Source organism: Halyomorpha halys, unplaced genomic scaffold (genome assembly GCF_000696795.3).
Source record: "Halyomorpha halys isolate HHAL.00 unplaced genomic scaffold, Hhal_1.1 Scaffold479.1, whole genome shotgun sequence".
In the NCBI taxonomy this organism is placed as follows: Eukaryota; Metazoa; Arthropoda; class Insecta; order Hemiptera; family Pentatomidae; genus Halyomorpha; species Halyomorpha halys.
In genome coordinates this window covers 116,081-133,086 of record NW_027109057.1, presented here as the reverse complement: position 1 = coordinate 133,086, position 17,006 = coordinate 116,081, and the positions used below count along the sequence as shown (strand labels likewise).

The 17,006-nt window shown below is 28.9% G+C and overlaps 1 protein-coding gene across 9 annotated transcripts in view; it reads left to right on the top strand.

Annotated features, from left to right (window-relative positions):
• Positions 1–2,344: 2,344 nt before the first annotated feature.
• The window catches only part of LOC106683381 (uncharacterized), a 30,428-nt gene continuing 15,766 nt past the window's right edge, over positions 2,345–17,006 (top strand). The window contains exons 1-11 of one of the 9 annotated variants that reach the window (XM_024361780.2): positions 2,355–2,803; positions 2,882–2,951; positions 3,052–3,198; positions 3,271–3,495; positions 4,272–4,601; positions 6,795–6,911; positions 9,506–9,559; positions 12,093–12,244; positions 14,936–15,186; positions 15,609–15,925; positions 16,148–16,980. In XM_024361780.2, coding sequence (XP_024217548.2) covers positions 2,606–2,803; positions 2,882–2,951; positions 3,052–3,198; positions 3,271–3,495; positions 4,272–4,601; positions 6,795–6,911; positions 9,506–9,559; positions 12,093–12,244; positions 14,936–15,186; positions 15,609–15,925; positions 16,148–16,197 — 1,911 coding nt within the window. In that variant the 5' untranslated portion in view covers positions 2,355–2,605 and the 3' untranslated portion in view covers positions 16,198–16,980. Of the gene's footprint in view, positions 2,804–2,881; positions 2,952–3,051; positions 3,199–3,270; positions 3,496–4,271; positions 4,602–6,794; positions 6,912–9,505; positions 9,560–12,092; positions 12,245–14,935; positions 15,187–15,608; positions 16,983–17,006 lie in introns of those variants that run through there. The other 8 variants (XM_014424807.3, XM_014424806.3, XM_014424808.3 and 5 more) reach the window with 8 other exon arrangements.

Genomic DNA, 17,006 nt, shown 5'->3' with positions numbered 1-17,006 from the left:
TAATATTTATTTAATGCATCTCCTATGTTAATTAATCTGTTTGGTAATACATAATCTTTTTTATCAGCCCATTACTTATTACTATTGGTTAATATATATTTTTTATATTCGTTTTTACCTTTCTTTCCTTTTTGATCTAAGTTTTATGTTATTTTATCAGTAAGAATATTCCTTTATATCTGTTTTATTTCCATATCACTTTTACACTCTTACAATAGCTTTAACAACTTTGTATTTTTTTATTTTAGCCCTGATGAATACTTTCAATATGGGTCAAAACTTAGGCCATTGATAAACAGTTTAAACTATTTTTTGTTTTTCTTGGCCGCAACTCGAACCATCTCCTAATTCACGTAGGGGAAATCACCAATACGTAATATCATAAATTTTCTACTGATATAACTTATATTTATAAAAAGGTTTTAAAGTTTACATTACTCAATAATTAAAATTTATCAAACTTTGTCAGAGGAGCATATCATATGAATTTTAATCAATTTTGAATATTTTACATTTCCTCTAATATTTATTCCGTGTAAAAATCCGCACTATGAAATTTAATACTGGGGTCTCACATTAGGAAACATTCCTTTTAATATCCAAATAATTATCAAAAAGGCATTCTAATCAAACAAAACGGAGTATGTGTTAACTAACTAAAAAAATGTATGAAATACATTCCGTGGTATTGTATTTTCTCGTTGCTCTTTGGTCTCGGATACATCATATATAGCTTTTCGTGAATTGATAAGTTCAATTCCGTAAAAAGCATCCGTCGATTTAGATCAAATATAAAAAACGTTCTCTAATCTAGTGAGCGTATAAATGGGTTTATTTCTCGTGCACATCGGCTTATTTTCAACAAAAATTCAATTTATTTGAATTAGAGATTGGTTGTAAGCATAGATTTAGAAAAATTATTAAAATTTTTATAATATACATCTATACATGTACAAGCCCATCTCACAACTCATCCTGGTAACTAATCGATCTTGTCATAACTTTAAGTATTAGTAAACATACAGTTATATATAGTAGAAGTTGATTACTTTACTCCAATGATATCGAACGTTTATTTTTGCTAAGTGTGGTATAAATGGTAGTAAAAAGTGAGGAAGAGCTGGAAAGAAAGAGGAAAAAGTATATGATAAAATCCGAATATTGGGTCAAAAAATATTTAAAGGTTATCTGGTATTTTCTTTCTCTGTCCCACAGCATGTCTCAGACTTTTATTGCTGAATTGCTTCCTCTCAAAGTATAAAGATAAGTGTGATCTCTATTTTTTTCAAATTCTATTTATGATTAAGAAGCACATATAAATTTTAATGAGTAATCTCTTTCTTAGAAGTCATTTCCAAAAATGTGAATTCGGATAACTTTGCACCAGAAATTGGAGATTAGTGCTTTGCTTCAGTAAATCTCAATATCTGGATACTTTTATTTATTGTTTGATTGCTTTTAATTTTCATTGTCCTTCAGTATCTATTATTTTTAAAAATGAAAAGCCTGTTATGATATGATTTTTTTTTTATTTTGCTCTACTAACTATTAATTCAAGGACAAATGTATATTAAGTTTGAAAAAATATATATCAGTATTTTTCATAGAATTTTCGAACAATAAAATTTTGTTTACTCTTATATGGTATGGAGTTAGTCATATATATTTTTCCTCATATATATTTGTCATATATATTTTGGGATTCTATGGGTTTTTGTAGTGCTAAATCCGAATTTCATGTTTGATATCGTTGATATTCACTTCAAAAGTTCCTATGAAATATGAAAACATTAAATGTAATCTTAAATTAAATCTGATCACAGAATATTGTTATAAATTATTAAAAAAATTAAAAGACCATGAAGAAAATGAAATGTGTTGTGAGCTCGACTTCCGCTAATCAACGTTACTATATCAACTATATAGGAATAGAACTAAGTTGCCTTCCTATATAGTGCATACTATACTTGAAGAAACCTTTTTTATTCTCCTATTCAAAAACCATAATTAAAAATTTGACTGCAAGGTGGCTCCACTAAACTATTCCATAAGGAAGTGGTTGCGACCTTTACTCACTCAATCTTGCCTCGATGAACTGATTCCTTCCTGAAATTAAGTAGATTGAACCAGCATAATTTCTGAGAAAGATAAATAAATAAAAAAGCCAACAAGGAAAATAAGGAAACTGTTATAAAACAGTCTAGCGATAATGTTTGTTTGTTACTTATATCCTATTTTAGATGTATTGCTTATTGAAATGTTGTTATTCATTTTAAGAAATACAATTTTCCCGACCCTAAGACGATTTAAGTCCATACTTTCCTCTTAGATAGGGAATATCTTGCCAAAGGAGGACTGAGGTTGGCAGCACTTTCTCTCTCCAGTATATACCGTGGGGAATTATTATCAGCTGTAGTTTGTGAAAATGTGCTCGAGCGTGAGGTGGTGTTGGTTACTCGGTTGATAGTGAGTTTAGATCGGCTCACACTCCATGTTCATAATTCTTTTGCCCTTTGAGGCTCCTTTCAAGAGGTTTTTCTGCCCATGTCTTCTTTAAATTTAACCCTTAAAGGGAAAAATTACTTTATTGTTTCATTATGTTTACATGATGCTTCTAATTAATACTTTAAATAAATGCTTCCCAGAGTTTCTATTCAAAATATATTTTTATACTTGGTGTTTTATTTTAATTGTGGAAGTTTTTAATCAAAATAATGTGATGTGTATGATGCCTACAACATACAAAAGTCAAATACCAAACAGTGGATTATGTGTAAACTACTCCCAGTCATGTAGTCATCAGGTAATATAATAAAACTATTCTATTAATTTGAATTTGCCTCAATATTTACCCGATAAATAACTTAGTATCAATGTTTAGTTGAGGAACGAAGATTTGAATGTGACCAATGAAACTTGCACTATGATATTCCACCAAAAACTATCTCCAGGTAATTTGATTGTGAATTAATAGTAAAATAGATATGAAGTATAATATCCATAGAAATTGGTTGATATTAATAATTGATTGCCTTATCATATCCCTTATAGTTTGTGAAAGCACCAATATCCTTGAAGGGAAGATTGATGAAAAGGAAGAATATGGCAAGATGATGCTTCAGACGTATTTACATGTGAATGAGAATGTCAAATTAGGGCCAGCCTTCAACGTTACGTTCTACAATATCAAGTGGAAGAGTTAGTGTTGAAACTCGATCTGCTCTTGTACCCTAGCTATTAAAAATGAGGATTTATTCATTCTACTTTCAGAGATCTACATGAGATTCATCGAAAACCAGGTGAAAAACCCCTCTCTATGCCGTGAGTTTCAAGTGATTCCAGAAATTTCTTCTTCATTCACTTTATACTTTGACTGCCTGTGGAGTACTGAAATAGAGCAAAAGGCTTACCACTTTGAATATCAAGCTTTTACACCTTCTGGAGAGTCTTTCACTTATAAATATCTCTTTCTTGTTCCTAATGGTGAACAGATTGGTATGTTGCATTATTTTTTTTTTGTTGTGTTTTTTTTCCCAGAACTTCTTATGAACTTCCTAGAATCTAAGCATGTATTTAGTTTATAGTTCTGTACATATAAAGTAATTTTATAAACATATTTATCACTCCTCTCATTGTTTAATCTGATTTTCTTGTATTAATATTTTCACAAATGCTACCTTTTTTTAGTGTTATTTATAATGCAAATGTAAGTATTTAATTGCCTTTGTAGTTTTGCCTAGCACTATTTTTCTATTTATTAGATTTTCTATTTTAGTTGGTATCGATTACAAACCTATATAGTCTTAAGTCTTAATAAAAAAAAAGAAAAAAATACTAGATAAATAAATATTTTCCTGATAATATTTATCTGCAAGCATAGCATCAGTTTTAAAGACTAGATTATGAGCTATAATCACAGCAGGTTGGTTGTAACATATTTGAATCAATAATTATTGTGAAATATGTTTTATTCTTGTTCTCAGATTAAAGAGACTGCCGCTTAGTTAAAAAAAAAAGACATGATTTAAGTCAATAATCAATTTTTTATATTTACTGATGTATTACTCATTCTGTACTACTGAGTGATAACATGCTATTTTAACATAGCCTTCATGTTTTCTCTTAAATTTTGCGATGAGAGTACTTAAAGTTCATACCATCAAAATCAAAAGATATAGTGTAACCAAATCGACCAATAATTGTGTGTTATGAATTTATTTAATTTATTTTATTTTCAAAAATTAATTTTTATGTTAAATTTATATTTTCAGATAATTACAAAACTGCTTTGGAAAATTGGACCATCTTCATGGTCGTGGATGTAACTGCTATGCCTGAGAGGCTTGTCCTGAGGCTTCAGGTTGCTCCTAAGCACCTAGGTATAAGAGGTTATAAAGTGCAAGTTTTGAAGACATTGAAAGAAAAGCCGTGGATCATAAAGACTGAAAAAGATCTTTACCCAGAACCTGGTCAAGTGGAGTTAACGTATCCTTTTGAAACTGGTTCTCGGTTTGGAAAGTATATGTTTACTGCGACTCCTATCCACGACAACTGCACATCCAATCGTTGCGTTACTTCTAAAACGCCCTCTATTTTAATAGGTTTGCTACTGTTCCTTAATTTATTATCTATTGTTGAATTATTTCTTAGTAAGTAAACTATTATTTGTCCCTTTAATACGGCATAATCAATTTATTAATTTTTTTTTAAATTTTTCATTTCCGTTAACTTATGATTAGTGCATTAAATTGAAAATTTTAAAACTGCCTGTCATGCTTAAAATTTCTAATATATTTAGAACAATAAGAAATAAAGAATGCAAACTTGTATCTCTGGTTATAATTTATAACTGTGTATAATTTATTATTTTCATGAACATATTTGATCATAGTGTCTAAGTAAATTTATTTTCAGATGTTATATTACCTTAACTTCAAAAATCATATTCTCCACTTTAGCAAATTTTATATTAATCATGAAGAATCTTTAATTTAAATAAAACAAGATTTTTAAATTTACATTTTTCTTTTTTCTAATTTAGTCACACAACATTACATTTTAAAGAAAAAATTGAAATTTAAAAACCTTATTTTATAGGAATTTGATGGTTTTCATGTTAACTACAAAAATATGCTAATGTGGAGAATGTGAATTTTGCAGCAAAGGGTTTAGTTTGAAGTAATGGCATATTTGTTTAAAATAAATAAAAAATTTACAAATACTCTCACACTTATTTATAATCTTTTATTAGTTACTTTTTAATAAAAATAATTAATCCAATCATATTTAGTGTTTAGTAAACTAAAGTACCTCTTAAAAGTTTGCTAAAAATACATTAATTAATTAATTTTCTTTATAAAATAATAAATTCAAAACAATCATCTTGTTTCAAAGGGATCTTGGAAGTACTTTTAAATTAAAAAACTAACTAGAAATCTAATCAGCAACAGTACTTTCTTTGTTTACTGTGAAACTATTGTAATCAGAATGCAATGTGAGATGTATATATATATATATATATATATATATATATATATATATATATAATATACATATACTCACATGTTTATTTAATAAGTAGATTATTTATTTTTATTATATGTTTAGTTAAACATTACATATGTACTATGAATTCAGCATTGCAATAATTTTTCACACATCTATGCAATGTAAAAATAATAAAAATAACAAAACTTACCATTGTGTCTACAGTTATAATCAAGGCCCTAATTTTTATGCTGTATAAAAATTAAAATATACATCTAAAGATTTTTAAACATATAATAAGACAGCTAGAATATACTAATATATCTACAAAATTTTCAAAATAAATCTACAAAAAAAAAAAAAATAGGAGAAGTAATTAAAAATCTAACAAAATTAATATTTGCTTTATTTTTTTCATAAACCATAAAACAGGTAATAAATTTATTAATTAAAAACATAATATATTTTTGTGTGTAAATAAATAAGAAACACAGTGTAAGGCAATATCTAAAATATTAAAGTTCTAGTTTTAGATCTTGACATAAAAAAATTACTAGATCACTATACAGAAAAACTGAGAAGCCAATCATATTATACATCAATGTACATTCTTACACTTATTTTAATCCTTTTGATAGTCAAATTGAAATTATACTGCGTTTAAATGTTTGGAGGGATTGTGTCTTTGGTTAGGAAATTTCTTTTAATATCTGAAAACAATCTATAATAAAATTACATGAGTAACATAAAGAAAAATAACAATAAAGCTCACCTGAATTGACATTCTGATCGATCTTATTAATATTTATGATACTTAATTTTTTTAAAACTTTAATTGTGATAGTTTCCTGATTCTAATAATTAAACTTTTTCCCATCTAAAATTTCCATAAAAAAATCATTAAATTAATTTTTTTTTCAGATTTATATGTTTGCAATGTGAGATGTTCTGGTTAGCTTATCAATTGTGATAAAATTTGGAAGCATACATCCAAGAGTAAAAAACTTGTTCCACTAGGTTTTGAATATATATAGTCCATTCATTAATCTACTCGGCCATTGCCACTTCATGTTATTTCTAATTTCAAAATTCAATAAAACTAAGTACATATAAATAATATTTAAAGCGTATCAAGAATTTATTATTTGGTTAAAAGTTGCGTTTAAACCTTCTACATTTATATATTTATTGGATTAGTCTTTTTTTATGGACAATTATTATCTAAAATAATTTATAACTTTAATAATAAGTTTATTTTGATGGTTGTAATTGCTAATTGGTCGTTTTTGTGTGATTCTATGTTATAGTAGAAATGGTTGAGCCTAAATTTCTGACTGGAGTAGTTATGGTAGTGATTCTTGTACCAATTATCCTAATGGGATACTTCATTTGGAAGAAAAACTGTGAAACTACAAAAGAACCAAGTAAGTCAAAGTTAGTTACTAGTATTTGCAAAGAATGATAATATAAGTAGTCAATTATGTCTTACTATTGAAGTGTATTGGAACCTTTTATTAATCAAATATTTCTCCAAAACTATTAGTGATCTGAAAGTAACATTTGACATTTGATTTGTATACGACGAAATTGATTTTTATGTTCAAATAGATTAGAAATTCTTGGAATATAATTATTTTGAATTACTCTAACTTTATTTCCTATAGGAAGGACCAATTGTTAAGAGTACAGTTAATAGATAAATTAACAGAGTTATTCTTTTCTGTTGACCCTTCGCTTTGAGAAGTATATCACAATTTGTGCTTATTAACAAGATTTTTGTGTATTGGAAGTAAGCTGTCACAATAGTTAAAAAAGAAAGCTTATAAAATAACTTGAGCTATGAAATAGCATCAGGAAAGGTTTAAAAACACGGCAAATTATAAAATTAGATTACACCTTGATAGAAATCATAAAGGTTTTGGAATATTTCTTAGCTACACGAAAGAAAGCCCTTCACTCGGCTGGTTGTGTGTTGAATCTAGGAAGGACAATGAATAAAAATTAGAAGTATGTAAAAAAAATATATAAATAATTTTCTGATCAGCCCATTATTATTATTATTATTATTCGGTTTTTCTCGCTATTGCAGGTTGAATATATGAGGTGGGGGACCTAGAAGTCCAACCACCTACATATTTTGTTTATTCATTTATTTTATCTTTTCAAATACTGAAAACCTTTCACACTATACGTGCTGTATCTAAGAGAACCGACTGTTGAGCCTCTCTTAGTACATCAACAGGCACTCCCAAAGCATTCACGCCTACCACTGTCGATTTTGGTACGAGGCTATTGGTGGATATTATGATTGAAGTTGTGGTAACTCTCTCCAAATGATACAGTTCCTTCAATTCAATCGCCAATTCCTGGAATTTCCTTAGTTTTTCTCCCACAGTAGAGCTTATATTATTATCGTTTGGGATTCCGAAATCAATAAGTTCCGCTTTCTTTTTTCTTAGATCAATAAGGTGGATATCTGGTTTATTATGGCGTACTGTATGGTCCGTAATTATTGATTCATCCCAATAGAGCTTGAGAGGACCTTTTTGGAGGAGTCTATTTGGGTGGTACTTGTAGTATGGGCTCTTATTTTCAATTAAGTTGTACTTTATCGCCAGTTCCTAATGCAAAATTTTGGCCACATTGTTGTGCCTTTGTAAATATTCAGTACCAGCCAAAACTCTACCTGTGATATGTTGGATTGATTCCAGTGCTACCGAGCATAATCGACACTTATCCGATGCTGTTGCGTCTTTTAGCACATGCTTCCTATATACCTTGTCCTAACGATCCATTGTATCTGTTAATATACGTAAATAACTCTTATCACTTAACCCTTTTACGCAATAAACCATGGTCTGCTACCGAAACTGTTGCGGAATTTAAGGAGGGTTTTATAAAAAAAGACAAAGAATGTGTTTCATAAACGACTCTAAAAGTCGACTCAAACAAAGGGAAGCCTCCCATCTATGCTAGAGAAGCAGTGTCACCATCTACTGTTTTATTTACAATAATTTTTACAAATCAAATAATAAAACTTATTTTCTACTGCAAAAAATCCTCTTCTTTGGTTGCTATCCAGTTTTATGTAGAGCATCTTCTTGGTTATTCTTTGATCAGGCATTTTCTCCACATGTTCTATCCATCTTATTAGCTCTTTTCACTAATGCCACAATGTTGAGTTCCATCAGCTCCTCATTCCTTCTCCAAATCCCATTCTCTGCTACTCTACCCCATATTCTTCTAACACTTTTCTCTCCCAGGAGTTGGGCATTCATTAATTTTTTATTGTAAGGGCCATGTTTCACACCCATACATGACCACTGTACTTACTATGGTTTTGTATCCGGCCATGGATAACAAAAGTCAAAGGTGATTATCTTGATAAAGGTGTCATAATATTAGTGTGGAGCAGATTTGAAAGATAGCAAAGTGTATAATGATAAACCATAATTTGAAAAAGCATTACTGTTCATTAAATATTGGAGGAAAAGAATGATGTGGTTTAATGTTATTTAGTAAAAAGTCAATAGATATTAGTATACTTATTGCATTATTTACAGCAATGTAACTTTAGAGTGAAGATTTCCAATGCATTAAAACAAATATATATCAGTAGTAGAATGTGCCTAAAGTCAGTTTTTACATTTAAAGGGAGATTTCTAATCTTATTTTTGGGACATTCACATTTTTTAAAAAAAATAGTAATGGCCTATGTTCATAGCCATACCTAATAAGGATTGGTCCTTCCTTCCATCTGCGCAAGTATTATCTCAGTCCCTTAAACTTCAATAATTTCCCTTGAACATGACGCTATCGTTGGGCACTCTCTGCCTAATGTATAATAAATTTTACTAATATAGCCTTTATTCTAAATTATTTGTACTCCTGAAACGCAGATCTATATTTACCAATTGACTATAGCTATAAGAGATACTCTCTCCCATTAATTACTGTTTATAAGTATTATTATGTTAATATGATTGTTAATGGATGAAAATTCTCTGAATATGGACAGAACCTGACGAACGATTGCCTGGAGATGGTTTTACGGATCCCCTTATACCCCCAGGTAAGGTGAGATTTTGGTGGTGTGTCCTGTACTGGTTTCAGGATTATGTGTTCAATGTATATAACTGTTTTGTGTTCTGCAAGTTCTACGATTTTGTTTTAATGGTTAATTGTTCAAATTAAGACAAATTTGATGCTTTTTGCTTCTAATTGCTTTTGGGATTGCTCAACTCTGTGGTGTTTTTGTGTGTCATTAAAATTAATTCAGAAGAGGTTCACTCATTGTTATTTTCTTTATAGTTTTTTAGAAAAAAATGGTGTAGTATGTTTTTAGAAGTCGTAAAAGATTGTGTTTTGTAATTACCAGTATTTTCCTAATGCTTCATTATTTTAATTTTAAGTTAAGGGATGACTCAGTTTGAAAGTCAATGTAATTTCTCAAGTTTATTCAGCCTTTGATTTGAAACAAAGCAGTTTGTATTGATATACTTTGAATGAATTCTTGACAATTTTGGAAATTTTCAAACATAGGTATTTTGTCTGTGGCCAAGGGATATTAATTTTTTTTTATTCAAGAAATGGAAGCTTCAATACTTCTATTATGTTCTTAATATTTCCTATTTATAACATCTAATAGGCAGTGAAACAGTGTCCATAAGGAAATAATAAGTAATAATGAAAGGAATATGGTCCGGGTGCGGTAAAAAAAAACAACTCAAATAGTAGAAATATACTATTTTAATGAGCCAACGTTTCGCCCCACGTTGCAGGGCTTCTTCAGGGCTAAAAAAAGATACAAACACATAGTTACATAAGGAAAACAAAAACATAAGTGTAAAATAACATGTAAAAAACATTTTATACCCCTGTTATTTTACACTTATATTTTGTTTTCCTTATGTAACTATGTGTTTGTATCTTTTTTTAGCCCTGAAGAAGCCCTGCAACGTGGGGGGAAATGTTGGCTCATTAAAATAGTATATTTCTACTATTTGAGTTGTTTTTTTTTACCGCACCCGGACCATATTCCTTTCATCTTTACACACGGTCAATCAATAATCTTCCAATAAGTAATAAGGTTTCTTTTGTTCGAAATAAATAAAGGAAACTTTTTATAGGAAATGTTCTGCTCCATTATTTTGTGTTGGTAAAGCCATCCATTTATAATACTGTGGACTCACATTAATTTGGACCATTCCAGAATCTTTACCACCACTTCATAAAAGTAAAAATAAAATTGAAGATTTTTATAATATTTTTTAATAAACAACATACAAAAAAAAATCAGACTATCTCATAAGATAATAGTTAAAAAATTAATTTCTGAACAATGATTGATTATTGTAAAAATATTTTTAAATTAATATATTTATAATTTTTGTTTTTAAATTTATTTGTAATTTATAAAGTAACTTTTTTTTTCCTTTTCGGTTTTGTGAATTTTTCACTTATTTGAACCTCTTTGGTTTTAATTAGTTTTTGGGTTAGTGAGAGTCCACTGTATTTATATTTTGGATGTTTTAGGGGTTAAAGTACTATGCTTTAAACTTCAACATATTTGTTATTAATTCTTTGTTACCGTGATAAATTTAAAAAAAAAACAAAGCAACGATAGTAGCCATTTTTTAAAAATTGAAATTAATTTTACAACACCATTATTCAGTTCTTACACTAACAACGTATCTATTACTTTAAACAAAAAGTTCTGCTTATTGTTATAAATGCTTTTAAAAACAAATAAAAAATAATCATATTAATTTACTTTTTATTTTTCATTATTGATTCAAGGGTGAATATAATTTTATATATTCTCATATGAGTTAAAATAAAATATAAAAAACACAATTCTTAGTTTTTTTTAATCAATTAATATTTTCACTAACTAATATTCACCATAAAATTTTAAAGTTACTGTAATAGTAAAATATATATATTTACTATATAACATATATAATAATTTACTGTTGGACAAGAGTTTAAAGTATAAAAAAAAAACAACTTAATTTCTTTTTTTTTTTACAAATATTACTTTATAGTAACTTATGTTTTCAGTTTTTGTAAATTTATTTCACATTACTTTTTAATTTTTTGTTGTTTTTTTTAAATACACTTAAAACTTGGTTCCTTGGTAAAAAGAGGTTTGGTAAGAAAAGATGTAACTTTAACTTTGGAGTTGAAAGTTTCTATAATAAATCATCTTAATGGCACTGAATTCATTATATAATTAGTAGGAAAATTCTAGCTATGTAGTTAAAACCTGAAATTACGAACCATTATTATAATTAGTAAACTAATTATGAAAATAATGATTAATAAATTTTCCATTGTTAATTAATAATTGGAAGCATAGTTTGAAATTAATAAAATACCTATCTTCAATATATATATATTGAATTATATATAATGAAATAGCCTTTCAGTGTTCCTATTTTAGTTATCTGAATTTGTCAATAGTCGATACAATTTCGGATTTAATCAGTGGGATTTTACTTTATTTATCTTCATGTTAGCTCATATTTTATTTTTCTGCCTTCTGGGTCATCTGATTAACATTCTTTTTTTTGTAATGTTAAAAAAAAATATTTATTTTGCAGCAACGCCACCAGGACCACCGAAACTTCTTCTTATGTACAGTTCTGCATCAGTGCAGCATGTTAAAGCTATGATAGAAATAGCTAAATACTTGAGAGTTTGCGGGGTCAATGCATTGATTGATGAATTGGGAATACCTGAATCCATCCATAAGGTACATAGTATTTTTAGAGAGCTCAAGTCTCAAAACATCTTTGTTATTATTAAATACAATGTGACCATTGAATGAAAATGTGTGTTTGTGTTAAGAAATAGAGGAATAGTACACCATTTATTTATTGGGTTGTAAAATAAGTTTGTGGCATTTTTTACTGGTGATTTCAATAAAAACTTCAGATTCTTGTAAATATTTTTAATCAATTATGTATGACCCATTTTGATCTATTACATGTTGCCATCTGGCAGGTAATTTTTTAATTCCGTTCTCCCAGAACTTCTCAGATTTTGCACGATGAACTCCTCTATGTGCGTTTTGCAGTCCTCGAGCGAATTAAAGTGTTTTCCGTTAAGAGAGTTTTGAAGGCCCGAAAATAAGTGAAAATCTGTTGGGCAAGGTCTGGTGAATAGGGTCGGTGTGGGGTCACATCCCAGCCAAACAATAATTTCTGCCGGGTCTGCAAAGACACGTGAGGACAGGCGTTATCGTGATGGAACTCTATGTCTTTGCGATTATGAGACATTTACATGAGATATGTTAAGCATTTCTGCGATATCCCGTGTCGTAGAGTGAGGATTGTCTGTGACCAATGTTTGAATTTGGTCATCATCAACAGTTTAAGGACGACCTGAGCGCTTTGCGTCTTCCAAGTCAAAATTTCTGGTTCTAAACCGAGCAAACCACACACAGAAGGTGCTTTTTCTTAAGGCGTCATCACCATACACACTACAAATTTTGTTAACCTTCTGTGCAGCGGATTTTCCTTTTCCAAAATAAAAAATCATAAAATGACAAAAGTTAATTTTTCTTTTCTATTTTGAGCAAGCAAAATACCACTTAAAGATAAGGAATCTCGGTTGAAAATGATGCATAAAAGCACCTTAACTAATCCTTTTTAGAATGTGTAAACCTTATTGACCACATAAACATGATTTTATAAACGCAAAAATGATTAGATAGTTATATTTTATAATGCAACGCTGTTGTAAATCCACCATAATATTCCCACTATTAAATGTTTTTAAGACGTTTATCTTATAGTGTTTATTTGCTCTTATTTATTACTCCCCAGTCATATTAACCCTTTAATACCTATAAAATCCCTTTTAAATATTTGTCTATCTTCTTTTTGTTTCTAAATTGATTATGCTGAGTTATATTACACAAAAATATTAATTTCACTTAAAAAAATTTGTTGGTTTTGATTCAGTATGAGTTTAACCCGTAGGCGACCATAAGTAATAAAGCACTGACACTCAGTATTAAATGTAGATCAACTTTTTTTAAAACATATTTAGTGACAATGCGTATTCAATTGAAATAAAATGTGATTTTAGAGTTTTTACTTACCTGTTTTGATCCATAATTAGATTAAAACAAAGTATAATTCATGTGAGATACTGAAATCTCAGAACGCCTTCAATAAAATGATTATAACAAATAAGATTTTGGCAACAGACCAATTCTTATTTATTTTATGATAAAACAATAGTAGAAATGAAGACATTTAGGTGCACAGGAGTAGCTAAAGATATCCACTTATTTTTTTTACACTCTAAAAATTGGGTTACCTGTAGGTGACAACAGGTCCTGGAGGGTTAGTGGTTATTAGATAGTTTGATTTTATAAAGGGGTATTCATGGTCTTTAGTTTAACATGTTAAAGTGTTTAAATAAACAATTCAATTTTTATCCATTTTTGTCTTAACACATTTTATGCAGGTTGAGACAAAAATGGAATTATTTATTTAAACAAAATTAACCAGTCTCAATAAAGTTAAAGATTCATGCCGTTTTTTAATTTCAGGCGCTTTTTAAATAATGCTCGATTTAACTATCTTAAAGCTTCCTCTTCCTGTTTTAAGGAAATATTTAAAAAGTGATATAGGACCGTCATTCTCTGAGGGTGATGAATATTGTTGATTTCCACAATTTTTTATTTACATTTATTTATTTAGGTTTAAGAAAGTAGTTGCATTATTATAAGATATGACTATCTAATAAGCATTAATATGACTGGATAGAACCTAATAAAATAAACACCTTATGATGGATAACAAAATATCTTTAAAATCATAGAATTTTTTTTAACTATCATTTAATATTGCAATTTTTATTTCTTACTCACACACTATTACTTAACAGTAACATTATGATTGAAAAAATGAATTATCTAAATAGCAAAACTTCTGAGCTGTAGTCCATGCTGTTGTTTTTGAAATGGTGATATTTATTTTTTTACTACATTTCAATTAATTTTTTACTTAATTTTTTTTTAATGAGGATAATGGTCGGGTATGCTGTCAGCAAAAATATAAAGAAAACATTTATTTGTGCCAATGTTTTAACCTGATTTCCAGGCCTTCTTCAGGGCTGAATAGACTAAAAACAAGATAACATCCATAACTCAGAGAAACATAAATTTCTTTTTTTCCAATCTGAAATTCAGGTTGAAACATCTGCACAAATAAATATGTTTTGTTTATTTGTGTAACATTACTGACATTACCCCGATCACCTTCTCTTATTTATCTACGGTCAACTATTAACACATTTTTTTTTTAAATGTACTCTAACATTATGTTCAAATGTATAGTCTGAATAAGATGTGTAGTATGCTCTCTTTATAGCAATCTATTATATTTAGCCTGCATTTTATTGAAAATAAAGTGTTTCTATCTTGTCCTAGGATCCATTAAGATGGTATATAGAAGCTTTCAATCAGGCAGATTATGTAGCAATTTTTGCTTCTCCAAATACCACACCTGGTGAGCAGATAGAGGCAAGGAGATATTCAAGATACCAGCATAGAGAACAAATAGCGCAGAACCAGTTAGCACATAGGCTGATTTCCACGGACACAAGGTGCAAATTTTTTTCAGTTGCCATGCCTGGAACAAATTATGATACTCTACCTGCGGAAGCTGCCGCTCTGAGGAGGTACTGTATTCTGATAATTAGAAATTAATTTGTATTTATTTTAATTTAGAATACTGATTGATGTTAGCTGCTATAAATAATTTATTCTCTGAGCTCAATCTTCTCGAAACTAAGAATTTCTATTGTTGTGTATCTCCTTCTGTTGTCACTGCAGACAAATGTTGCAGTTCTTGCCAAATCATTTTGCCCTAGGCGATCCTAAATGCAGCATGTGATGTGATCATCCTGGCCTAACTCAGATCTATAAAAAAATTATTCCTCCAGAGGTTTCATTATATTTTTTCCTTTGGGTCTGATTTCCATTGGTGTGTTCTTATACACTCTTAAAGGGCCTCTACATCCTTTCTTTCTAATGAGGAGATCAATTTATTTGAACTCCCTGAGTGATATTAATTAAAATATTAAGTTAATTTCTTCCATAGGTACCTGTTTCCACGAGACCTGGATCCTGTGCTAGTGCTTGTGGGATCCGCTTGCCAGTGTGACCACGGTGCTGGGTTCCTCCATGCCTTGGAACTGGCTGCCAAAGTGGAGGAAGTAGAGCCACCCTTACCAACACCAATCCACCCTCCACCTAAAGCTGAGCCAACACCCCATGCTGAAGATGAAGAGGATGGTAGAGCTCCATCGCCCTGCTGCAATACTCAGTCAGCCAGCGATATGGATTTAGTCTCTTCCAAGCAATATCAATCGGATACTGATGATTCTGATCAGAGTATGGATCATTTCAGTTTCCTTGGTGAGTAGTAAGTGCTATGTTTGATTATTATTTTTTTAAATATCATTTACAACAACTTTATGCGTCAAGAAATTTTCTGATTGTGAGTGTATAGTATCCCTATATTTCTATACTTAAATTAAACTTAAATGTACTTATTTTATTATTTTGTTTTGCTGTTAAAGTAATATTACTTTATAAGAAAAGAAAAAAGTCTGTAACATATGATAAACATGTTTTCAGCTAGGTTATCAAAGAATAGTCTTACTGGCACTGTTCAACTTATTTCATAAGTTGTTTAAAGTTTAGAGAAAATATTATCAGGTAAACATAGTTATAGTTTTTTAAGTTTATACCTCACTTGCTTTTTCAAATTTAATCAAGTGTTTTTTTCTGTACCTTTTAGCATCTTTCATTTTTATATAAAATATTTATTGCAATCCTCTTAAGCGTAATGAATTAAAAATAAAAACTGCCATTTCTTTAATTTTTATATCAGCTAGTTAACAAACATTGTTTTACCAAATTATTATCTTCCACTTGCTATTTCAGCATTGCCTTATTATTTTTATCACATTAGAGTATCTTATAGTTTGGCTAAAAGCTTTATTTATTTAAATTGAAAGAGAAAATATAAAATATATGAGGCTGAAGAGGATGTTTTTTTTTCTTTATGTACAGTTACTGCTACTCTTTTGATACCATTCATTATTATACATAAACATTCCATGTATAGGTGATTTATAGAAAAGTGTCCATAGATACCCGTGAAATTGATGCATTTTAAACTATTTATTTATTTTAAAAAAAATTAATTTAATAAGGTTTAAGATTAGTTGTTTTTCTTTATCATAATTATTCAAATATGGTTTTATTTTTTACTTGTATTATAGAAAATAGATCTTTCAAGTAATAATTAAATATAACAAGAACTACTGAAATTAAGAGAGTTTTCTATTATCACAATCGCCAGTAATTATTCATTACTGATTAACTATGTTATTGAATCTCATTAACTTTTATTTTTATATTTTATTTTTGTTATCTAAAATATATATTTGTATATAATGATTGAAAAAGATTTTTGTCAAATTCTATATTA